Source organism: Corythoichthys intestinalis, chromosome 2 (genome assembly GCF_030265065.1).
Source record: "Corythoichthys intestinalis isolate RoL2023-P3 chromosome 2, ASM3026506v1, whole genome shotgun sequence".
NCBI classification, from domain to species: domain Eukaryota; kingdom Metazoa; phylum Chordata; class Actinopteri; order Syngnathiformes; family Syngnathidae; genus Corythoichthys; species Corythoichthys intestinalis.
This window is the reverse complement of record NC_080396.1, coordinates 66,659,228-66,686,466: the sequence shown is the minus strand read 5'-3', so window position 1 is coordinate 66,686,466 and position 27,239 is coordinate 66,659,228. Positions and strand designations below refer to the sequence as shown.

Here is a 27,239-nt window from a genome sequence, read left to right as displayed (position 1 = left end):
GCCAATGAAACATTTAAGATTTTATGATGACAGTAATGACACAGAATAAAACAAGCACATACAGAAAAAGCTGTGGCCATTAAACAGTCATATTATAGGTTTCACTTTTGGATTATACTTTATGTGGAATGCTTTACCATCACAAAAGCTATCAGAGAAATCACACACATACAGAGATACAAAATAACACGACATACTAATTGCTAGATGCAGTCCGTGCCCAATCCACTCATTTGTTCAGCCATTTCGACAAGGTTAGAGCCGCTATCCGACTCCATCATGTTCATTTGTAGCGTTAGCCGCTAGCGTAATTGCTAGCAACAGCCACTAGCGTTAGCCTGTGGCCTGGCTACAAGCAGAAAGCACTGAAAGCACCCTCTCCTGAAATTGTGAGAACCAGGGAGGACAGCGGGTGAAAGCCCGTCTGGATGCCGCCAAGAGTCTACTTAATGTCGGGTGAAAGTTTGGCGAAGCTTCCTCAAACCACACTTCATTATGTTTGCTTGTAGCATTAGCCGCTAGCGTTAGCCTATCGGGCTTCTGTTTGTTTGACTTCCTGATAACCACGTGACTCCATATGTAAGCACACTGACTGCTTTCTTAAAGGGAATGAACATAGCCGAACAACACAAAGTGAAAGCGGGATGAAAATAATATAATTTCTTGTTTTATTAAATTACCGAATTTACTGACATGGTCAAAATTCGGTCGCTCATCGTGAAGAATTTTGGTAACAGTACATTTTCGGCATACCACCCTGCTCTAATTTAATGACATCTTAAGTTGTGTTCATATATAGGGCGCACTGCATTATAAGGCACAGTAGTTGTAGTAGTGGTTGGGGTTGTGTTATGTATCCACTAGATGGAGCTCCGCTAAAGGGACTGTCATGCCATGATTAACCAATATATAAGGCGCATCGGATTATAAAGTGCACTGTTGGCTTTTGAGAAAATTGAAGGCTTTTATGTGTGCCTTACAGTTCAGAAAATACGGTACTTTGTTCTAAATTGCTACTCCACAATTGTCCGTGGACAGATCACAGAGGAATTTGGTCAGTATATTCTAGGCATATACAGTATATGCATCAATCCTAAGAGCCCGATTAATGTATTTATGTCTTACGGGTTTTTAACTAGATTAATTGATGGTCTTAAAATTACTAGACCTCCATTATTCTTGGATACCATTGATTGCTGATTAATTCATTCATTCAGGAATTAATGCATTATGCAGGTTGTGCCTGAGCTAGTTGAAGAGTCAAGCGGTCATAGTTCATTTTGAACAGATTTGATTTATATTTGGGCACACGAAAAAGATCGCACGTGCACCCACGAGGAAGAGCACATTTGCTTCCACGAAGAAGTCGCTCAACCGAGTGCTTAGTGAGAGAGCGGGGAAAAATTACAGCTTAGCTCACTGTCTAGCTAGGATTTAGCTCCAACGTCTTGGCGAGAGCAGTACAATGACTTATAATGCATGTGTTTGGATCATTATTTTGAGATTTAGAGGGTATTCATCAGGGGTACTTAAAGGGTTTATTCCGACTTACGTGGAAATTCGAGTTACGTTGCCAGTGTAGGAACAGAACTTGTTCGGAACCCAGGGACGGACGGACTATCCATCCATCCGTCCGTCCGTCCGTCCGTCCGTCCGTCCGTCCGTCCGTCCGTCCGTCTGTCTATCTATCTATCTATCTATCTATCTATCTATCTATCTATCTATCTATCTATCTATCTATCTACGTTTATACCTAAATATATGGCGGAAAACACAGACAAGACTGAAAAAGCAGTTTCTGCTCTTGCACCCCTCTTTAAAATAAACTACTGTATTTTAAGCCAAAAATTTGTTGTGTTTGATGGAACAATATGTCTATGTACTGCAATAGGAGATTCATGGTGCATTAAGCCACAGAACTATTTTTAATTTGTCTGTTTGACCTTGGAAATCCCCGTTTACAGACGTCGCGCAACCGCTTTTGTTTCAACCCAGCCATAAAAAGAAGATAAGTAAATGTATTTCTTATTCAAAATGTCTGTCATTTTTAGCTTCAAATCATTAATTGATGTCTAATATTTCGTTTAAAAAAAAAAAGACAACTTCAAAAAATTATTCACTCGCATATTTTCAACTTTTAAACAAATTACGTCACAATGAAATAAATCGTCTGTAAATCGGTCACGGATATCTCCCTCATAACGATCGCTTATTTGTATTTTTTGGGTACCATCCCCGATATTTTAGATGATAAAAAATTGATCAAAACAAAGAAAAATGAAAAAAAAAAAAACATTTAAAAGGGTAAATATATGAAAAAGAACATCTCAACCACTCCTTGATGTCTGCTATTTCTGCATCACGACCCTTGTTATATTACCATGTTTCAACCATAAAATCCCCCAAAAATCTGGCTGTGCCCATTCACATATGTATGTGTCTTGACCAGTGTTGTTAATAACGGCGTTACAATATAACGGCGTTACTAACGGCGTTATTTTTTCCAGTAGTGAGTAATCTAATTAATTACTTTTCTCATCTTGGCAACGCCGTTACCGTTACTGAGGCGGGAAAGGCGTGCGTTACTATGCGTTACTAAGTTGGTTGAATAAAAAAAGTCAGCAAGACGGACTCACGGAGACGAGAGAGGAGAGCAGCAGTTGGGAAGACGCCGTTGCAAACGCGATGTTAAGTGGCTCCAATAATACCTGACTGTAGCCTACAAACTACACCCACATGATACGGTAGATATCATATATTATAGTACTAGATGCAAATGATAGACACGGCTGCATTGGCAACACGTTTTAAGGACTACATGCGTTAGTAAACAGCCGCCATCTTAAAGCAGTAGACCTCTCAGGAAGGCCCTGTTGTGTTTTTTTTTTTTTTTAATCTAAAATGGTCCTAAATCGGCAAAATCTTGACTTAAATCTATCTTTAAATGATGAAACTGTTTTAAAACTTACACATGTTGAAAGTAGACAGAAGGGAACTAATGCAATAGTGGGAGCAATTTTAACAACTTTAACGGTTGATTCACAACTTTATATGACTTCCACACATAACAAAGGTTACTATCTAGTTATCGCAATACCCTTGTGTCTAGTTAAGTGGAGGGTAAAGAATTGGGTTACGGCCAATTGTCCCAAAAACCCATTAAACTTCACATTGTGTGACCTTTTTTTTTTTTTTTTTTTTTTTGAGAAAAAAAAACAAAACATGAAAATTATCACTAGTTACTTTGCCAAGTAACTAATTACTCTTAAATTCACGTAACTGAGTCACTAACGCAATTACTTTTTGGGAGAAGTAATTTGTAACTGTAATTAATTACTTTTTTATAGTAAAATTAACAACACTGGTCTTGACACTCAATGATACATGCTACATGGAGTTTTTGGATTGAAGCAAGGTAAGTACGCAATACCATGTCGTTAAAATCATGCCGTCTTTAATTACGCTCTCGCGTGCTCTCACCTCCAGTTAGGGTTTTGCTTTTTAAACATTTTTTTTTTAAATGCCATCCTGTTCAAATTTTTTTTCTCACAGAAAATTGAGATTTTAAGTTTTCCAATGATGTATCACACATGCATATAGGACCATTTTGAAATTTGGCCAAATTGGGGGTCTCAGAGCGGAACTTCAAGTCACCTGAGTGTTTTCCTCCATATAGATATAGAAGTAACTACTGTGTTTTCCGCCACATAGATATAGAAGTAACTACTTCCTGCCACGACACAGCAAACACTGCTGTTGTTTTTACACGTCACTGCATCAGCCATACACATAGCAGTGCTACAGGAATTCTGTTATTGAAACAAGCTGTCAGGGAGAAAAACAATATCACTGCAAGAGAAGGGCATGGGGGAGCATGTGAGGAAAGGATAGCTCAGGGGAGAGTGATTGAGATAGAGAGCAGAAGTGATGCACTGCTTTGGCAACGATCATTGTGCCTGCTGTCTTGACATGTTTGTGTACCTTCGCATCCTGAGATATGTTGATAAAATAGCTGCACAACACATTCCAAGCATTAGCAATCTGATACAACCTTTGGATCATCATCTACTGTGTAATTCAGCCCCTGAGCATGCATTGCGTCATTCAGAACTCAAGCCAATAAGCCAAAACCACTTTACAAGAGAACAGGTTCTTGAATATATTGGAAGGGAACAGCTGCTCTTAAGGTAGACAATTTCAAAAAAACAAAACTTACCAACCATTATGAATAGCTGACATTTGTTTCTGTGAAGTGGATCAATGAGTCTTCATAGTTCATATCAAAATTGTACTATTTCTCCCACTTGAAATATTAGAGAGGCCTGCAATTGTCAACATGGGTAAACCTCAACCATGAGAGACAGAATTTGAAAAAAAAAAAAAAAACTGAAAATCACATTGTTTGATTTTTAAAGAATTTATTTGCAAATCATGGTGGAAAATAAGTATTTGGTCAATACCAAAAGTTCATCTCAGTACTTTGTTATGTACCCTTCGTTGGCAATAACAGAGGCCAAACGTTTTCTGTAACTCTTCACAAGCTTTTCACACACTGTTGTTGGTATTTTGGCCCATTCCTCCATGCAGATCTCCTCTTAGAGCAGTGATGTTTTGGGGCTGTCATTGGGCAACACGGACTTTCAACTCCCTCCTCACCCTGGGGCTTCAAAATGATAACAAGAATGGGGAGCAAAAATCCCAGAACCATACGGGGGGACCTAGTGAATGACCTACAGAGAGCTGGGACCACAGTAACAAAGGCTACTATCAGTAACACAATGCGCCGCCAGGGACTCAAATCCTGCACTGCCAGACGTGTCCCACTGCTGAAGAAAGTACACGTCCAGGCCCCTCTGCGGTTCGCTAGAAAGCATTTGGATGATCCAGAAGAGGACTGGGAGAATGTGTTATGGTCAGATGAAACCAAAATATAACTTTTTGGTAGAAACACAGGTTCTCTTGTTTGGAGAAAAAAGAATACTAAATTGCACCATACCCACTGTGAAGCATGGGGGTGGAAACATCATGCTTTGGGCTGTTTTTCTGCAAAGGGACCAGGACGACTGATCTGTGTGAAGGAAAGAATGAATGGGGCCATGTATCGAGAGATTTTGAGTGAAAATCTCCTTCCATCAGCAAAGGCATTGAAGATGAGACGTGGCTGGGTCTTTCAGCATGGCAACTATCCCAAACACACAGCCAGGGCAACAAAGGAGTGGCTTCGTAAGAAGCATTTCAAGGTCCTAGCCAGTCTTCATGTCTCAACTCCTTAGAAAATCTGCGGAGGGAGTTGAAAGTCCGTCTTGCCCAACGACAGCCCCAAAACATCACTGCTCTAGAGGAGATCTGCATAGAGGAATGGGCCAAAATACCAGCAACAGTGTGTGAAAAGCTTGTGAAGAGTTACAGAAAACGTTTGGCCTCCATTATTGCCAACAAAGGGTACATAACAAAGTATTGAGATGAACTTTTGGTATTGACCAAATACTTATTTTCCACCATGATTTGCAAATAAATTCTTTAAAAATCAAACAATGTGATTTTTTGTTTTTTTTTCCACATTCTGTCTCTCATGGTTGAGGTTTACCTATGTTGACAATTACAGGCCTCTCTAATATTTTCAAGTGGGAGAACTTGCACAATTAGTGGTTGACTAAATACTTATTTACCCCACTGTGCTGTATATATATTTTTTTGTTGTTATTTTTCTTTTTTGCTTGATGTAGTCAGTATCACTTCTGATGCCACAGCGTGGTGAAAGAGTGTAAATCCTACCAAAGGCTCTCATTTGACATGCATTTTATTCCTGAAGTGAGTAGCAGCTTTGATGATTTGTGTGATTTTGTGAACGGCAATGAGAGAATAATGCAATGATCATGGCACAACTACACAAAACAGATGTTATCATGTTGAAATACTATAATAAAAATGGTGTCAATTTGACGAGGTCTAGTGGGCAATAATGAGCTATGTTTACTCTGTATTATTGACTTAATCAATGGATATTGTATTTTTTTTTTTCTTGAGTATTTTTGTTAAAAAGAAACTAAGCTATTTGTCTTTTCTCCTGATATTTCAGAAATAGTCTGTTTTTCCATGATGAAACCCACTTTTGCCAATATTAGATTTTATGAAGTAAACGTTAAAGTAAATGTTACAGTTTATTCACTTCATAAAATCAACTAAGCATAAAATGAAATTAAACATTAAGAGCAAAATCTCCTCCAGCTTCAATAAATCAAGCATTTTCTTGTCTTAAAGGTCACAATCGAAGATGGAAATGTTGCTGAAAGGAAAGAGAAGAAGGAAACATTCAAAGCACCGCTTCCAGTCATCATGTTTTCGGGAGCCAGCCGGAACAGCTCCAAGGGTCTACGGAGGCAAAAGAGAGACTGGGTGATTCCACCAATCAATGTTGCCGAAAATTCTCGAGGACCGTTCCCTCAGATGCTCGTCAGCGTAAGTGTGATTTGTTGTTAAATAACAAATACTTTGTCTTTGGGGAGTGCAGTATATGCAACGTAGCAATAGGTTGGAAAACTGCTTTGATTCCCACTTTTATCCAGATAAGGGATGTCCCGAACCGATCGCACCATTTTTCCGCTTCGTGTTTGTATAGCCTCTCACCTCCCTCCTGTTAGCTAAGCAGTGCAACCAAACTTGTTTTTCTTCTTGGTCACCAGCTAGTGTTTGGTACTTAATGTTAACAATGATTGACAGGTTTGTAGCTTTGATCTAGCACGAGAAGGTTCGTTAGCTCCACGATCAAAGGCGCAAATGTGTATCGTTTAGTTTGTTACACACCAGTCTGTGGCAACTCATTCAAGTGGGAGGATGTTCTCGGCAGCGTGAGCATCATAGCGCTAGTGAATTTAAGTGGATTCACTCAATGAAGCATTTAATAAAGACAAGCATGTTTCTATGTTATTGTTGTTTGAAAATAATTGACATTATCACGGCTGCACGGTGGGACAGTGGTTAGTATGTCCACCTCACTGTTCTGTGCGCCTACAGTTTGTGTTGCTGCAACTGAAGAAAAAATGAAGGGGCAACCAATGCAAAAAGTAAGTGTGGAGCCTAGACAAAATATATCGTAATGTTATTTTTTTCCAAATCATTCAGGCTTAATATATATATATATATATATATATATATATATATTTTTTTTTTTTTACTTTTTAAGGGCTAAAAAGTAACAAAATAATACAGAATTACAATGGAAAGGTACAAAACTATATACGTTTGATGCAGAGGAAGTACTGTAAAAAGTACAGTACTGTAACATGTTTAGAACTTTTTTTCAAATAAAAACAAAACCAAAAAAATCGTTAAATCAGATCGGGACTCTGGTTTGGCAGATTCTCAAAATCAGGTGACTCCGGTGCTTGAATATGTGACAAAATCAGGTGACTCGGGTGCTTGAATATGTGATTGGGACATTCCTAATCTACATGATTCCGTGATGCGATGAAAGCCATAAAGGCATAAAGTTTTATAAACCACCCCAGTAGCTGGAGTTCTGTAAGACACTTTATAAATACAAGCCCCAATCTTCAGAGGACTCTGTTTTATATGGTTTTATTTATCAGGCCTTTTCTAAATGTTATTGAAATATTACCTTTTAAGCATGAAATATGGCCCACCCATACACCCATTCATAAATAAAACCCAACGGACATCCATCTAGTAAGAACTCAGTTATTTTTAAACAAGAATTCATCGCAACAGAATACACACTGCATATTTTAAAGGGGTGTAAAATAGCAAGTTTTGACAAATTGTAGAGGGACTCTGATTCCCAGGCTGGGAAAATAAATGAAACTGGGAAGAAAATGGATGCAAATGTGCTATGTGTTGAATGAGATAGTATGAGGTAAGATTAAGAGTCCTGTCTGAGATTGCGAGATGTTTCTCACTTATAGTGATCTCCCTGCCCGTGGTGCAATTCTTCAAAAATACATCAATCTCAGAGAGAGCTTTTTCATTCCCATCTCCCTCTTTGCTTTTTTTTTTTTTTTTTTTTTTGAATATGTTCTGAAATATTTTGTCATCAGCTTTGCTCGCAGTAAACACAAAAACCTTCCACATCATTTCTTTTGTCCCTTAAATTGTGCAAAAGATGCCTTGTAAGCTGTTTTATTTTCTTTCGATTCTTTGTTTTTCAATAAGGGTTTTACACAGCCGCTCGGGAAAATCCGCAGGAAGGTATTTTTTTCCCATCCCATCTCTGTGGAATTAGGGGGGAAAAAAGACAATGTACAGTTAAAAAGGCAAGCATTTGTTAATTTTCTTTTTTTTTATTAGAGCTTCTGCCCAGTTCCAGTAGAGAGTCTCAGAACGCCAAACTTGTCAGTAGTACTAAGCTTGTTACACAGTCTGGAGAGATGAAGTCAGGAGCTATGGAGAAGAGTTAGAAAATAGCCCCCCTCACCCAAAAATGTTTGAGGGTATAGCTTTTATCCAAACACTGTCCACTCAATGCAGTAAATAGGTCCATCTGGGCCTGGTGAGAACAAGGGGAATGTGATGCATGCTGATGCCTCTGTTGGGTCTGCATGTGTCTTTAATGATGACTGGAGGGCAACCAAGGCCATATTGAAAACTAGACGCTTTAACAAGGAGACAGCTCTGGGAAGTTGCTGGTGTAGGGATAATTTGACTTCACTTAGTGTTATTTGTTTGCTCCACTTTGGTTCTCCCGTTGAGAATTGAAGCTGTTTATCTGGTTTTACTGTCAAACTATCAAGAAGTCTTTCCTAAGGAGACAATCAGTTGTATTCATTTTGCAAATAACCGTAAGACCGAGTTGTGGGTCGTTTTTGTGTCTCATCTTCTCTGCCTACCTGAAACTGCCATCCCTCAGTGGTCTCTGTGCCATGTGCTGCCTGCCCTAATGGCCTGTGAAGTCACTCTCTTCCCTAATGGGCCGATCTGTCATCCGGTGCATCATTGAGTGACGCGCAGACAGCAACCCTCCCACCGCTTCTCTTCCTCTCTTTGCCTCGACCTAGTTGCCATCCGCTGGGTAGGCATGGTGTCAGTAGCTCTCACCTACATCTCATCAGCACCACCACTTTGATCAGGCCAGTAAGGGATGAACCAGTTGTCAGGACACCACTGACTTGCCTGGAAGCTCACAACCTGACGTGACTCGGGGGCATTGTTGACTTCACATGTAGTCTTAAAAGTCTTTAAAAAGCTTCTTTAAAGCTAAGATGTGTCAGACCTCAGTGAGATATTATTTTTTCCTCCCCTTTTACTGCAGAGCTAGAAATGTTGCCCTGACACTGCAATTCCAAAGTTTATCATTATGGCATTAACAGCATGTTTTTTCGTTTTCTCTTTTTCATCTACTTGTTTAGACCTCCTTTACTCTTTTCACTTAAAATTCCTATTTATGAAAATAGCGCACACACACTTTAAATGATTTAAATAATTTAGGCCAAATCATTTTCTTCTCTGTAGACTGAAAATATTTGCATTTCAGAAAAGACAATTACAAAACAAAGGATCAAACTTTATTGTTTAATATCCACATTGCACAGTTTAGGCAAAATACACATCAGTCTGTTTTTGATCAACAATGAAAAACTACAAGACTTATTGTCTAATTAATACCTTTGGATTATCATACAATGATCATAATGCCTGACCTGCATTGAGTGATTTTGCCCATTTAATAGAGCCTACCCACGTACCACGTGCTCGCTGTATGGTTCCGCCCACTTGTCCGTCAAAACATAGTGTTAACCTGTTACGGCTACGTACATTTCTCCTATTTACGGCGTGTTTTTCTGCTCCTTAACATTAATAATCAAAATGGTGAAGGCGTGTGTGGCTGTTGGTTGCACTAACAGAGAAGATGGAAGGAGAGACTTGAAGTTTTACCGTATTCCGAGGGATCCAAAGAGGAGAGCGAAATGGACAGCTGCAATTCGACGTGAAAACTGGACACCAAAAAATCACCACAGACTATGTAGTAGTCATTTTATATCCGGTAAGATGCATTTAATATATATTTAGAGGGTTTTGGCCTGACAACCACAATTAAGATCATTGCTAGGCTAATCGCCGACAACATACGACGTAGTACGACATAGTTTCAAATTCAAGATGTTTGTGACTTCCCTTTCTTCCACCATCGTTATTTTTTGAATAATATTTAGCTGGTACCAAGTGAAAGAAACTGGCCTCGTCTACGGGGCTGACAAATAACCACAATTAAGATCATTGCTAGGCTAATCGCCGACAACATACACGTATGTATGTAGTGAGTGCTATCGCTAAACCATATAAACATTAAAAGCCCTAGCTCCATTGACAAATGACATGAAATACATTAGACTTGACAGTGGATGTTAGCAAAAACAAAAGATTTTGAATTGAAAATTTCGTAACTCACCTTCCGAGCACAAGATTCCTGCCGAATTTTCGTGTACGAGGACCTGTTTCACCCAACCAGCAACGTAGCATTTATAAGCCTCCAAGCTCTTAAAGTTTTTCAAACTTTCGTGAGAATAGGCTGATTTTGTGTGGACAAGATAGTTGTAAATATCAGGGTCAGGCAGAGACGGTGAAGGCAGCCGGTCAAAAATCATCGATTTAGGCATCAAATATGGATCTGGCGACTGTATAGAACGAAGCTTTTCCACATAACGCCTTTTATGCAACAGATCCAGTGAGTTTGCGGCATCAGAAAGCACCGGGTCTTCCATGAAATGCATTTTAAATTCCGCCATCAATTGAAAACAATGCTAATAGGGAATGGGACGTACTACGTCATTGTTTGGACCCGCCTCCATGCTGGCAATATAACTCACTTCCGGGCCGGCAGAGTCAATGCGGATTGTAACGTGTGGTAGTGCTAAGCTAACTCTTTCGGTGTTTTAGAAAGAAAATATGTGTGCTTATTGTTGCGTTACCGGGTGCAACAGCGTCTCCTACGACAAAAAAAGGGGTTAGGAAAAATGGACTCACTTTTCACCGTTTTCCTGCATGGAGGACCAAATATCAGATCACGAAGGTACGACGGATGGCTGGATTGCAGCGGTTCGTCGGAAAAGCATTTCTTATGATCATATTTCTGCTGGAATGAGAGTGTATTCCCCTCATCTCTACTCTTGTAAGTTGAACGATTTATCCGTTTTGGTTTCAATACGTTTTTTGTTTTTGTTTTTTTCTTTACTGTTGTGTAAATCTGCCTCGGTAGCAATGCTAACCTACTCCTCCTCATCACCTACCTGTTGTGTTACTAGGAAAACCTGCATATGAAATGCTGACAACACATCCCGATTGGTCACCATATCTCTTCTTGGGTTATTCTGAGGTCAAGCGCACCACATCGGAGCGTTGAGAGGTTGGAAAGGCGAAGAGTGCACGCTGAAATTTAGTTTGCTCTGCTCTTACAAACACGATCCCAAGTGTTATGAAAAGTCAATAAAATATGAATACCAAAACATGACTTGAACAACTTCTTGACAAACTGTAACTGCTTGTTGTTTACTTCAGGTCTTCATAATAAACAGGTGTAATAATTACAAAGTCAGGTGACTTAATTTTGTTATTCTATTTGGAATATGCATTGACAATTTTTGGACAGTGTTGTAGACAAGAACTGGGACTGATAAGTTGCAATAGATTTATTTCAAGTAATGCAATTTCTCCAATACGATATTTGAATTGACAGTTTAAAATCTTTAAATTAGTGCAAACAAGGCCCACCCTCTGACGGTGGCAGCAAATATTATATAAGTAACACACAAATACAAGATCACAATAAACGTGTCTTTGTCAAAGCAGTTTAAAACACTATTTACTGGCCTTGGGTAAATTGCCAGACAGGATAAATATGTGCTTTAAAGTTCTTGCATTTCCATTTTAAGTATTGCAAGTACTAGTCTCCAACACAGTATTTGAACTGACAGTTTAAAATCATTTTAGTACAAAATGGCCCACACTCTGGCAGGGGGCAGCAAATATTATAATACATAATACATTATAAAAAGCTATATACTATATAAATACAAGATCACAACAAAACCTGTATTTTTCAAAGCAGTTAAAAAACATCCAGTGGCCTTAGGTAAATAAAGGTGTATAAATATGTACTTTACAGTTCTTGCATTTCTATTTTAGGTATTGCAACTTTTCCAACACTATTTGAATTGACAGTCTGAAGTCTACATAAGTGCAAATAAGAATATTATAATTTAAAAATAATAATAGAATATATAAATTCAACATTACAATGAAAGGTGTCTTTGTCAAAGTGGTTAAAAAAAAAAAAAAAAAAAAACGTCACTGGCCATAGTTAAATAGCCAGGCAGAATAAATATGTGCATTAAAGTTCTTGCATTTTCACAAGTTAAAAGCCCGCAGTTCATCGACGAGAAGGGCAGACCCAGATGGCGTCTGCTGCAGGGGCTTGTTTGAGTCCGACACAGGACAAATGGAACCACTCCATTGAACAAATTTTCTTTGTCAAATGATCCAAGAAGAGAGATGGTGACCAATCGGGATGTGTTGTCAGCAGGTTTACCTAGGAACACAACAGGTAGGGGAGTCGTAGTAGGCGAGCATTGCTACCGAGGCAGATTTACACAACGGTGTAAAAAAACAAAAACGTATTGAAACCAAAAGTGGATAAATCGTTCAACTTACAAGAGTAGAGATGACAGGAACACACTCTCATTCCAGCAGAAATATGATCATAAGAAATGCTTTTCCGACGAACCGCTGCAATCCAGCCATCCGTCGTACCTTCGTTATCTGATAATTGGTCCTCCATGCAGGAAAACGGTGAAAAGTGAGTCCATTTTTCCTCACCCCTTTTTTTGTCGTAGGAGACGCTGTTGCACCCGGTAACGCAACAATAAAGCACCCATATTTTCTTTCTAAAACACCGAAAGAGTTAGCTTAGCACTATCACACGTTACAATCCGCATTGACTCTGCCGGCCCGGAAGTGAATTATATTGCCAGCATGGAGGCGGGTCCAAACAATGACGTAGTACGTCCCATTCCCTATACAGAGTCAAAATGACGGACAAGTGGGCGGAACCATACAGCGAGCACGTGGTACGTGGGTAGGCTCTATAGGGCCCCGAAAAGGTCACAGTCAATGAATCTTAAATCCAGAGATAGGTAGTGACGGGTTACTAGAATAACTTTTGAGAACATTTTTTCTCGTCTAAATTCCAAGATTTTGGTGTATTTTTTGACCTAATATGGTCATGTAATAGGTAATAGTACAGTATAATAATAACAGTTCATATCGATGGAGTTGTGCTGAGAAAAAAAAAAAAAAATACCATCATTAAAAAAATAGACATTGTAAGCAGTTGCTCACTACCTGAGTATTTTTTTCAACAAATACTTTTTTACTTGAGTAAATTTTTTTGAATGCCTAATTTTACTTGAGTAATACTAATTGGAAGTGAAAGTACTCGTAAAAAAAAAAAAAAAAAAGGCTACTCAACCCACCTCTGGATATGTGGCAAAATGAGGACATTATACAACCAGTAAAATTGAGTTTGCACTTGATTTACACTGATTCAATTCTGTTTCTGAGGTACCTCACTGCCCACTGAGCACATTAGCCAAATGCAAAATGAATGACACAGTGTGGCACACTCTGGCTAATCCATCCAGTCGGCTGCTTGATGAAACTGTTTGATATATACTAGTATATACAGTGCGTATACTCTTTTGTTTCTTTTGTTCTTGCCGATGGTTATCACAACAGGGGATTGAGCGAACAAGGGTTCCAGAGGACAAAGTTCTTAGAGTAGTTTTACCACGCAATACTTTTTACTTTTACTTGAGTAGATATGTGATGAAGCAACATTACTCTCACTTAGACATGTGCCGGTTACCGGTTTCACGGTTTACCGTGCTGTGAAAACGTCGCGGTTTCAAAACCACTAAAATTTTCCGTCATACCTTAGTACGGTATTCGCCATTTTTCATGTGCCAAAATGCAGCCGAAGTGGCTTGGTGCGGCAGCGCTCACCCTTCCCGTTTGTTGCCGTGAGTGTCAGTGACGCTATTCTGCTAAACAGCAAGCAAACCCAAAAACACACCCTCCAAACACAAGGCGTACTTTTCTTCAATTAATTGAGCTCTCAAATCGTGGTGAAATGTACAAATGAAAACATTTAAAACGTTGTACAATTCGATTTTTCCACGTGTGATTAGGTTCAACAGGATAGCAGTAGCACCATTAAAAAGTTCGCCAAAAACAAAACACACATTTTCCTTTCAAATTTAACATACAAACTAACTAAAACTTACAAAGATGAATGTTAGGCTAGGCTAAGCTGGGAGAGCAGCTTCGTCGAGTTTTTATGTCTCACAGCCGCTGAGTGAGAAACAAGCTTGAATGAATGGGGAAAGAAAAAAGATCACGTCAAAGATCGCTAATTGAGAAAGGAGGTCTCACTCCTCACTTTTTTTTTTTTTAGATGAAACCTTTCCTCAACAATATTTACATTTTAACTAATTTATAAAACTAACTTATACATTTTTAACTAACTTATTAACTTATGAATTCTTTGTTCTTTTTAACACAAAGGCATGGCATCATGTAGACCAGAGTTGACACAGTGGCTGAAAATGGCGAAACTTCACTTGAGCTCCCCCCCTCAAAAAAAGTCATACAGTATATATTTTTATTTAGAAGTGTTTTTACTTTTTTATAGCAATTATTTTGTTCTTACTCTAATATTGAGCAACTTGAGCTGTGGCTGTGGGTATAGTCTAGGTTCTATTTATTTTAATTTTATATAAAATATTTGTTATTTTTTGTTAATTTATCTATTTTCACATTATATTCTTGTTCCAATTTGCAAATATGTTTTGAAAAAAAATCCTGTTCAATGGAATTTTTTTTTTTTTTTTTTTAAACCCATACATCTCAAAATTTTGGAGCTATAATTGCAATACCGTGATACCGTGAAACCGCGGTATTTTTGCTCACGGTTATCGTACCATCAAAATCTCATACCGGCACATGCCTACTCTCACTCCACGACTTTGTGGTACCTAGAGTCATTACATTTTTCCTCTTTATTCTACATATTGACTTTATTTTTGCCAGAGATGCCGACAGTGGCTGTCTGTTTCATCAATAAGACATCACAACAATAACCACAACTCCATTACACCAATCAGAGGTTTAAAAAAAAAAAAAAATTCTCCACTAGAGGGCACTCCTGTTTTTTACATTGGTGATGTTTTATTTTTCTCCTCTGAATTCCATGATTTTGGTGTATTTTTTGGCCTAATATGGTTATAATAATAATAGTTTACAGTACAGTATAATAATGAGTTCATATCGATAGTTGTGCTGAGAAAAAAAATATCATTATTAAAAAAAAAAAAAAAAAAATCAGATCCACTGTAAGCAGTTACTCACAAAGTAACTCACGACTTTAGTATTCTTTTCAACTAATACATTTTTACTTGTACTTGAGTACATTTCTGGGTATTTTTACTTGAGTAATATTATTTCAAAGTAATGCTACTCTTACTTGAGAAAAAGTTTGGCTACTCTAGCCACCTTTGCTTAAATCCAGTATTAAACGTGCTCAGTACAGTATTTAAAAGCAAAACACATGACTCCATGAACTGACATAAAACCGAAGAAGCGCACTGATTTTGGGAAATAGAAGTTGCCTGCAAAAATGAAAGGAAAATATAACCCTTTCCTACATTATGTCAATTTTTGTAGAAAATTGAAAAGGTATCTTTAAAAGCATTTTTTTTTTTTTTTTTTTTTTTTTGATGGCATCGCTATTTCACGACACTCCAACCTTTGGTCTTTTTCTCAAAATACTTGGCCAACAATGGATACATTTTCATGGGTTGTTTTCCTCAATATGATTGAAATAAATCATTTTAAATGAATAGGATCTGTATATATGAAGTTTAAAAAGAGATTCACATGCAATCCACGTTTGCATGGCCCCAGATGAATTTAATTGTATTGTTCCTTTTGACATGCATGTTACGTTACTCTCTGCCACTTCATGTAATGTGTAAGAGAAGAAGAGGTGGACTTCATGTTTCCTGTTGACCTTTGGAAAGATGGATCCAAACAGTCTTATGTTGGAGATGTTTATGATGTTATTGTGGCACACAGTTAAATCCAATATATTGGTTTTAGTATTTTGGTGTGTCCACAATTATTTAGTGCACCTTATGTCAGTACAGTAGCCGAGTGGTTAAGCACGTCTGTCTCCGGTTCAATCCCAGGCTCTAGCCTTCCTGTGTGGAGTTTGCATGTTCCCCCCATGCCTTCGTGGGTTTCCTCCCTCTACTCTGGATACATTCCAAAAATACATGGTAGGCTGCATAAGCAGAGTTTAAGGGGAGCCAGATGGCCCCCCTGATGATCGAAAAGTTTCATTGCATGTAATTGACTTTCCTATATATGATTTTAGAATTAAGAGTTTTCCAGTAAAAAATGTATTTAAAAGTTGTCAAGCAATAAAACAAACAAGAATGAAATGAACAAAGAAACATATTTTTTAATGGGTCAAAATTTGTATGAGCCACATTTCCCGATTTGTGTCATTATTGTAATTTTACTCCTTGCCACTAGGGGCTGTTAAATGTTTCTTTCCACTGACCTGGAGTCAGCCCCGCTACACTTAAAAACTTAAAATGACAGCTAATCATGACACAGGGGTGGGTAGTTAGGAGGGCAAAACAGTTTTTGACCGTGGCTTAGTGCATCGTGCTCGAATGGAATCTACTCATTTTGTTTGTTCCGTTGTGAATATGTTTTTGTGTCTTTTGGTTACATGACGCGGCCAAAATAAACTATTGGATAAGAGAAATGGACTCGCTGTGTATGCATCGCTTCTTCAACTGCACTGGGCGCACATCCTCACGAAATTATTTTTCGAACTGATAATGTGACTAGCACCTTAGACGATTATTTGCTTTGCTTAGCCAAACCATCCTAGGACCATAGAGGAAAGATGGATATACATATTTATTTCAAACCTAAGCTTTCAAAAACGACAACAACTACTGAGCAAGAACCGATGATTGAAAATGTGGACCACTAACCGCCAGAGAGCACCGCCAAAATGGTGAGCGGAGTTTCAATTTGCTACACTAAAGATGCTTGGCAATGTAGTTACCCCCTGTCAAAAATTGTATGCACTGGCCGCGGGAGCGTGCACACACACACACACATTAATTATGAGTTATGTCAACTTAAACAATTAGTTGAAGCCAGAAAAGAACCACAGTCATATATTTTGGACATCGACGTTTATTAAACTGGAGAAACTCCATACAAGACTTGAATTACAGTAATAACAGTCATAGGTCATCCTACGAGTAAAACAGTAAAACCTTGCCTTTTTTACGTTCAGTACATATGTTACGTTATACGACAAAAGAAAAAAAGAAAAAAAAAAGTTTTTTTTGTTGGATAGGCCATATTTTAAAACCTCATAGATAACTACATCACCAAAACATGGAAATCAAGCAAATCCGTGCCGCGCAGTGGCTCCGCCGAGGTGATGAGGGTAAACAGAATGGCATGACACCGCCGGGAGTACTAAATTCAATAGACGACGATCTTGGTGAAAAGTATAGTTGTCCTAAGCAGCCTGATTTACAATTCCACTCAAGAATGATGGGAAACAAAAAACACTCCGCTCATTTTTAACTTAATGTTATAAATATTCTTGTCAGTTAATTTTATTGCTGACACTGCGTTTCGGGGTCATCAACATGTTGTGCCCAAACAAAAAAAAGTCAAACTCCGCCTAGGGTATGCTGATTGAACACTCTAAGGGGCAGTTTACATGGCGACTCTGCGACACAAAGACGCAATGACTGAGTTGCGGACTCGCCTCGCGTGCATATGGTGTCGGCGAAGACGAAAAATTCTGAATCCTGCCTCCAAAGTGGAAGAATCCAATTGCAGGGGATTGAGGGGGGTTTCCTCGGCATGCAAATCAAAGGCTCCCGCGGCACGAGACCGTGCCGTTAACGTCAGCACTCTTACATGTCACATTGGGCGTGCGCAGCGGTGCTACTAAACATTAAAAACAGCAAATATGGTGGAATGTCGGCTTTAATTTACTGTTTTAATAATATTTTTAAATGAAATATGTTGAATGTTTCAAATTTTGTGCCTTTTTGAACAAAAGAAAAATGCCATTGCTTAGAGTGGGCGGGCATATTTTTTTCCGAGCTGAGGGAGCTTGGTGGGGTCAAAGTGCATCATTCTCTGTCGCCCTGTAAATCTACACTGCCCCCTAGGGCCTGGCATAAATACTACATCGTTTTCATGCGGCGTTGCGACATTGTTCAAATGGAGACGCAAGTGCAAATGCAAATTTGAAATTTTTCGTATTCTCGGAGAGTCACCATGTAAACGGCCCCTAAATAGTCCCTAGGTGCGTGTCAGTGAATGGTTGTTTGTCTTCTTGTTCCCTGCAATTGGCTGACAACCGAGTCGGGGTGTACCCTGCCCATAGGTCACTGGAATAGGCTCCGGCATCCTCGCGACCCTGTTATTGATAAGTGGCTCGGAAAATAAACGAATGAATGAATGTTTTTGTTGGTCAAAATATACAATACACACAGAAGTCTCACCCTGAAAGAAAAGCTTAACGATAAATTTGAACCGACAGGGGACAGTGTTCTCGAATAGGGAGGGATGCTTCGCGTTTCAAAGCATAGAAGACGTATGAGACGTCTGCGCAGCCATGCCAAAGTGATGCTGTGTGTTAAATAAGTTATTTTTCTTGCTTTTCAGGAAAAAAAGAAAACAACAAAATAAATTTAAATGTGTAGCAACAGACTCAATCATTGCTATAATACGCTACATAATGAAAACGTGTATTTACATTTGTATTTCAGAAGCTATCGTCCAGTTCTTGTGTCTATTCAAGTTTGATTTAATTTGCCCGTGGTTTGCTCTGCGTACATCTTTTACGTACTTCACCAGCATGCTACGCCCACTCACAAACGTAGTAGCAGCACATGCTCAAACCGAACAATCCTCCCTATCAACCCAATCCGCTCCACTCAACTCAACAGTTTACACAGCATAGAGTGGATTATCAATCGGCATAGACTACATCTTACATAGGATCCAGGTGAATCCGAATGGCTAAAGTATTTATGACACATTTTTAATCATATTGACCTTTCAATCGGATTACAAATTGGATTTTGGACCTATGTAAATGCCCCACTGACACATTTCAGACAGTGCGTCTGTTGTTGTTAGTGTTTGTTAAATCACATCTCATCATGCAAAATTTCTACCAGTGGCGATCTGGTTCAAAATAAATGGTGTAGCTCTGTTTCGGGAAAGTCGGATTACATTACACACCTATCCTTACTGGGTGGATAAACAAAAATGTCTTGAACTAGGAGTAGATGTAATATCAGTCAGAACTATTGCACAAGTATAATGTTAGAGCTGTGCACAGCAGGTGTAGTTGGAGCCCAACAAAAGGCACTTTTTACAGATTTTATTCAACAAAGGAAGCTGAACAAGTTTACACAAAGTAGAGAGAAAACAAGAACAAAAAAATCAAAGCAGCGCTTGCGAGAGCACGAACAAATGAAAAGTACTTCTGGCGAGTAACTAAAAGAAGCGCGAGAAGAACAAGCTGGCAGGTGCAATAATGGCGGTAAATGAACTATAACTCAGAGTTCCGTGCCTGAACACCTCACTGATGACTGATCGTGTGCAGGTGCAGCACAGCGATCTACACCCACCACTTGCTCAACGAGTCTGCAACATAAAACAAAAACTACCAGTCCTTGTCAAAAAACAGAATATAAAGTATTGCTCACAGAGATGGGTAGAGTAGCCAAAAATTTTACTCAAGTAAGAGTAGTGTTACTTTAAAATAATATTGCTGAAGTAAAAGTAAAAGCAGTCATCAAAAAAATGTACTCAAGTACAAGTAAAAAAGTATTTGGTGAAAAGAATATTCAAGTAATGAGTAACTGCTTATGTTGTTTGATTTTTTTTTTCTTTTTAAACAATGTTTTTTTTTTTTTTCACAGTTCTAAGTTTCTAATTTTTAAGATTGATATGAACTGTTATTATTATACAGTACTATAACCTATTACATTACAACACTTAGCCAAAGAAATACAGAAAAAAAAGATTGAATTCTGGCGAGATAATAAAAAACAGAGTTGCAGAAATGAAGCATTATTCGTCCAAAGAGCATGAGTGCCCTTTAGTGGAGAAAACATTTCCTATTATGAAACTAAAAGGATCATATCTCTGTTTATCTATATCTCGGTTTCTGTGGCCGAATAAAAACTGGAAGAGAATTTAAAATCCATGCTTTCAAGTCATGTTGACAGCAGCGCTTTATGTCGGTATTACGGTTCTTTAAAGACGCCACATGATTGTACAGGCTGGCGTGATCATAGAACGCCAAGCTTGAGTCTGGTATAATGGAGCCATGTGATTAATGTTGTGACATTTTATTGGTGAAACTGAAAGAGCTTCCGTTGGCATCCCTGGCCCAAAAAAAAAAAAAAAAAAAATCTAATATGTAGATTAGAATAAAGAGGAAAATGTATTGACAAGTGTAGCCCAAAGTAGCGGAGTAAGCGTAGCGTTTCTTTTTCACAAATCTTCTCGAGTAAAAGTAAAAAGTATGACTGAGTTAAACTACTCTTAGAAGTACATTTTTCTCAAAAAGTTACTCAAGTAAATGTAATGCGTTACTACCCACCTCTAGTCACAATACAATCATCAAATGTCCTGAGAGGAAAAAAAGCTAAACTATTGCATACTAATTTACTATGGTCACAAATAATAACCTAAGTACAAACATTACACCCGAAAATTTGATTAGCAAGAAGAATAGGTTCATGTTAGAATTTGCCCATGTGAAAGAGACAAGCCTGAAAAGTGGATCTTCATGATACAAGCATCTCACCTTATGAGTTTTTTACGATACGAGCATCATCACGAGAGGAAATGAGTCATTATGCGAGCACATTTTCACCATATGAGCGAAATCCAAAAATTCTCTCTCGTATATCCTTGTTGTCTAATTTTCTGTTAGAGTGCATCTGAATGATCCATACTTACAAGTGAACATTAACCGTGTCCCCCAATTTACATATGGAAAAATGTTTTTGTTCATATTAAAGGGTATTAAAACACTAAGGGGCTTTGAGATATCAATAGAACCGTTATGTGGCAAGATAACCAATATTAATAAAGTAAACAAAAAAATTAATCGCATTCATGAGCAATTATCGAAAATAGATCGAAAATTATATGGGACTGGACACATGTATAAATTATCGCTCGTAAAATATATAGAACAAATCCTCGAATCCCATTCATATTTGTGTCTGTTGGCAGAGCGAAAACCTATGATAGCACAATAAATGATAATTATTCTATACATTACATTATTTTGCGGTCACGGTGTATCAGCTTCACAAAAAGAAATGCAAAACAAACCATTCGGTGTTTCCCACACGATGTTGCCGGTGTTTCATCAGTGTGATTGCTCCTCTCAATGATCCTTTCATTAGGCTGCATTGGCTTTCGTTTGGGCTCAAATTGATAACCCCAAACTCCAAAGAAAGGTTCATAACTCTCCTCGTCACCATTAGAAGAATGTTCGTTACGTCGGATTCGTCGCTGCAACTAGAAACAAAATTGTCCGCTATCATTGCCGCCATTCAGTACTAAGCACTGAGCCGGTTGTTTCCTTGTAGTGACGTCACGCACACAATATGCTAGATTTCCGGCATCTCGTGGGCAGGTCCTTTTAACTTGACAATCGATCCAAATTTCTATCATTTTCTTGGTGTTGCAATGTGTGTAATTGCACGAAGTGGCATGATATGAATCCAAAAGGCATGCGTTTATGGATAAATGATGGAATATTAGCATTTCCCCAGGTGTTGTCATACCCTTTAAACTATTGTTTCCTCTAATGTTACAATGTATGTATGGGCTGCCTGTTCTCTCTCTACTGCTCGGTTGGGCTCGCAATTTTGCTACGTCGCTTGAAGACTTAAGCCATCATGAAAAGTGATTGTATGTAAATAATTGTTTTTATACTATCAATTTCTTATTTGGATAATTTAGCCTTAAAATGATGCCATGAATTATTATTCAGAGGTAAAGTGGGAATTGTTGTACAGATTAACTGATTTCTTACGTAGAAAATGAATTCTAGTCACGGGCACATTCAGGTTACAGGCTTGGTCATGGAACGGATTGTGTTCGTCTCATGAGGGTCTACTGTACTGTAAGAGATCCATCCAAAGCTAAAGATTTCAGAAGGAGGATTTTTTTCTTGATCCCCGAAATACAACCTCATTTCAATATAATAAATGGGAATGTCATGTGAAGGGCTTGTATACCTTCTTCAAGAATAGGCTCACTAATCGTCATTGATTTACAGTCACTGCCTGAGCTGAACTTGTTTGATATTTAACATTTCAAGTCAAATGGGAGCAAGCAAGTAATCTAACAGATAAATGAAACAGGAAAAAAACACTGCTGGTATTTAACCTGTTCAGAGACAATGGTCACTACAGTGGACAGCTATTCAAAGGTTGGCACTTAAGACCTACAGTGTATCACAAAAGTGAGAACACCCCTCGCATTTCTGCAGATATTTAAGTATATCTTTTCATGGGACAACACTGACAAAATGACACATTGACACAATGAAAAGTAGTCTGTGTGCAGCTTATATAATACAGCTAATTTATTTTCCCCTCAAAATAACATAACTCAAAATATAGCCATTAATATCTAAACCGCTGGCAACAAAAGTGAGTACACCCATTAGAAACTACGTACATCACGTAGTTTCAAAAGTGAGTACACTCCTTAGAAAGTGACGTAATGTACGTAGTTTCTAAGGGGTGCACTCACTTTTGTTGCCAGGGGTTTAGATATTAATGGCTATATTTTGTGTTATTTGAGGGGAAAATAAATTAACTCTATTATATAAGCTGCACACAGACTATTTTTCATTGGGTCAAAGTGTCATTTTGTCAGTGTTGTCCCATGAAAAGATTTATTCATTAATTCATTTTCCATGCCGCTTTTCCTCACGAGGGTCGCGGAGGTGCTGGAGCCTATCCCAGCTAACTCGGGGCAGTAGGCAGGGGACACCCTGAACTGGTTGCCAGCCAATTGCAGGGCACAAGGAGACATACAACCATTCACGCACACCTACGGACAATTTAGAGTGTTCAATCAGCCTACCATGCATGTTTTTGGGAGGAAACCGACACAGGAATGGGGAGAGCATGCAAACTCCACACAGGAAGGCCGAAGCCCGGGATTGAACCCTTGATCTTAGAACTGTGAGGCAGACGTGCTAACCACTCAGCCACCGTGCCACCTGAAAAGATATACTTCTCCAGAAATCCAAGGGGTGTACTCACTTTTGTGATACACTGTATAACCTTTTAGAGAGCAAGTGGCTATTTTTGGTAAGTTGTTTTTATTTTAAATTATTTATTTATTTATGTATTTATTCATCTGTTGACTTCTTTAATAGTGGACACTTAAGACCTTCAATCCTTTGTAGGGCAAGAGACTATTTTTGGGCGTCAAAAAAAAAAAAAAAGGAAAAAAGTATGAGCATTAATTATAAATATATTTCTAATTATGATTATATTTATTGTACTTTATCATGAATAATTATTGTTCTTTTTATATATTTTTTTATAATTATACGTGTATAAATTAATACAATGTTGATTAAAAACTAAAGAGCAAGTGGCTATTTTTGGTAAGTTATTTTTTATTTAAATAATTTTATTTATTTATTGATACTGACTTTAACCATTTGTGTGGCAAGTGACTATTTTTGGACATAAAATTAACAATTAAAATGATCTAAATTAAATTAAAATTATATATGAGCAATAATTATATATTTATAATTATCATACCTTTTATATATATATACATTTTTATAATTCTAGACATATAAATTAATACAATGTTAATTAAAAAATTGTTTACTTAAACTATAATGATTAAAAACAGGTACATACACTGGTAGCGGACAAGCCCAAGTAACACTCCAAAGTTGTTGTTTTTTTCTTTTATTCATAGTATTTAACTCATTGCATATCTTTTAAGGCGATAGACGTCCAATTCATTTAAACTGGGAAGACTGGCTTTGAATACAAATGTTTCTGTGCCATTGACGGCGCTAGACGTCCAATCCATTTTGACTGGTAGGAGCGAATGAACAAACGTGCTGAATGGATTGGATGTCGAGCGCCTTCAGTTGCAGCCGATGAGTAAAATAAGTGTCCTGCAAGGGTTATTAAAAAATAATAATTTAATTAATTCATCCATGCATAAAAGGGTTAAATACTGTGATAAATAAGCATGCTAGCTCGACAAAGGCTTTGTTTTCACTATTCACTGCATGTATACGTCATCATATCATGTTATTTGATGCAAATTGTTCCCCGTTTGGAAACAATAAGTACACAACTGCAATTACTCAAATTATACAAATGCTCCATCCTTCACTTCTATTAAAGCCTTGTCAGATCACAAACACAAAACTAAATTATAGAGTGCCAGGCACTCTGACAAGCAGCCATTGTTCCTTCCCAAAGTCAGTCAGGAAAAGTATGATGACATTTTTAACGTTAGGAAAAGACAAGAATGCTGCTCTTTGCCTGTTTTCCAGAAGGATAAATATGCAGGTGTAACTGACATGCACATCTTTTTGAATATTATTTAAGCCACACCTATAGTCACCTTCTTGCCAAAAGGGTCTGGTCTGCTCAGTCGGGAATATGAAAACAAAACCCGCAGTTGCGAGGTGAAGAAGCTACCGAAAATGTGTGTTGATTTGTTGGAAGTGTGGAGAGCAGCAGGCACTATCTGCTGTGTGTATTGCTGCCAAACACACATGCCACAAGGTGAAGCTTTCTGACATTCACAAGCGGGATCCAGTGTTTTTAGTTTAGATAAAGATAAATTAAGTCTCAATTAGACATCTCTACAAAACCCACCACCTTGTCCTCTGGAACCCTTGTTCGCTTAATTCCCTGCTGTGATAACCATCAGCAAGAACAAAAGAAACAAAAAAAGTGTACATATACAGTATATATCACAACAATTTCGTCAAGCAGCCGACTGGATGGAAATGAATGACTAGCCAGAGTGTGCCACACTGTGTCATTCATTTGCCTAATGTGCTCAGTGGGCAGTGGGTACCTCAGAATCAGAATTGAATCAGTGTAAATCAAGTGTACATTCAATTTTACTGGTTGTATAATGTCGTCATTTTGCCATATATCCAGAGGTGGGTAGGGTAGCCATTTTTTTAGCTAAAGTACAAGTAGTGTTACTTAAAATAATCTTACTCAACTAAAAATATATTTAAGGACAAGTACACAAAGTATTTTGTGAAAATAATACTCAAGTAATCAGTAACTGCTTACAATGTTTTGATTTTTTTTTTTTTAATACATTGGCATATTTTTTCCCAGCACAACATCAATATTAACTGTTATTATTTTACCATACAATGACATGACTTTGTTAGGCCTAAAAACTACACAAAAATCTTTGAATTCTGACTTGAAAAATCTACAATACTACACCTGTTCAAAGAGCATGAGTGCCTTTTAACTGAGAAAACATTTTCTACCATGAAATTAAAATGATCATATCTCTGGTTTTCCATGGTCTATTGTGCCAAATAAAAACTGGGAGACAGGTTTAAATCTGCGCTTTCGAGTCATGTTGATGGTATATACTGTAGTCAATTTTTTATGGTGCTTTAAAGCCACCACGTGATAGAACAGGCTGGCGTGATCATAGGACTTCCAACTGCAACCTGGTGTGTGGTCACGTGACTGAATTGTTACGTCTGATTGGTATTATAGAGTCATGTGATTATTGTTGCCATGTCTCGTTGGTGAAACTGGTAGAGGCACTGTGGGCGCCTCTGGCAAAAATTAAGTAAAATCTAATACGTAGAATCAAGAGGAAATATGTAATGACTAGTCAGTGTTGTTAATAACGGTGTTACTAATGGCGTCATTTTTTTTTTTTCAGTATTGAGTAATCTAATTAATTACTTATCTTTGCAACGCCATTACTGTTACTGAGGATGTAAAGGCGTGCGTTACTTTGTCTTACTACGTTGGTTGAATGACGCGAGAAAAGTCTCGCGAGACATGGAGATAGAAGAGCAGTGGTGGGAAAAAGGATGTTGTGACGCCGTTGCAAACGTGATGCTAGGCTAGGTGGCTCCAATAATGCCTGACTGTAGCCAACAGCCGACAAACCACGCCCACATGATACTATGCTAGATATCACATGTATATGAACTAGATGCAAAATAACAGACTTGGCGTTGGTAAACAGCCACCATCTTAAAGCAGTAGACTTCTCAGAAAGGCTCTGTTGTAGAGAACCTTCCTTGCGAACCTAAGTAACTTTTTATCTAAAATACTCAATTGGCAAAATTTTGACTTGAATCTTTCTTTAAATGATGAAACAGTTTTAAAAAACTTTCACATGACAAAAGTAAACAGAAGGGAACTAATGCAATAACGGGAGCAATTTCAACAACTTTTAACGGGTGATTCACAACATTAAATGATTTCCAAACATAGCAAAGGTCATTTACTATTTAGTTATTGCAATATCCACAATACCCCTGTGTCTAGTTAAGTTTAGGCTAAAGAATTGGACTAAGGCGACTGTCACAAAAACCCTTTGAACTTCATATAGTGTTACCTACGTTTTGTTTTTTGTTTTTGAACGGGAAAAAAAACATGAAAAGTAAAACCAGTTACTTTGCCAAGTAACTCATTACTCTTACATTCAGGTAGCTGAGTTACTAACTCAATTACTTTTTGGGAGAAGTAATTTGTAGCTGTAATTAATTACTTGTTTAAAGTAAGATTAACAACACTGTGACTAGTGTAGCCCAAGTAGTGGAGCAAGAGTAGCGCTTCTTCTTCACAAATCTACTCAAGTAAAAGTAAAACGTATAGCGTGGTAAAATTAAAAGTGCGTTTCCTCATAAAGGTACTCAAGTAAATGTCACAAAGTAAATGTAACGCGATAGTACAGTACCTACCGCTGCATATATCATATTAACTAATATAGTATTATTCCTCTGTAATATTAGTTCTTATTTCTATTATTCTATTACAACTTTCAAATTTAAAGGCCTAATGTACTGTCTGATGATAATTCAAAAT

General features: G+C 37.8%; 1 protein-coding gene and 1 long non-coding RNA gene across 2 annotated transcripts in view; one reads left to right on the top strand and one right to left on the bottom strand.

The window, feature by feature from the left end:
- Positions 1-27,239, top strand: part of LOC130907767 (cadherin-4-like) — a 429,614-nt gene that overhangs the window by 292,790 nt on the left and 109,585 nt on the right. Inside the window, exon 5 of the mRNA XM_057823203.1 lies at positions 6,262-6,459. Coding sequence (XP_057679186.1) covers positions 6,262-6,459 — 198 coding nt within the window. The remainder of the gene's footprint in view (positions 1-6,261; positions 6,460-27,239) is intronic.
- Positions 12,289-12,837, bottom strand: LOC130907773 (uncharacterized). Its single transcript, XR_009061520.1, has 2 exons — positions 12,661-12,837; positions 12,289-12,538 (listed from the first exon to the last, which is right to left on the bottom strand). It is a non-coding gene; the product is annotated as an uncharacterized LOC130907773 (long non-coding RNA).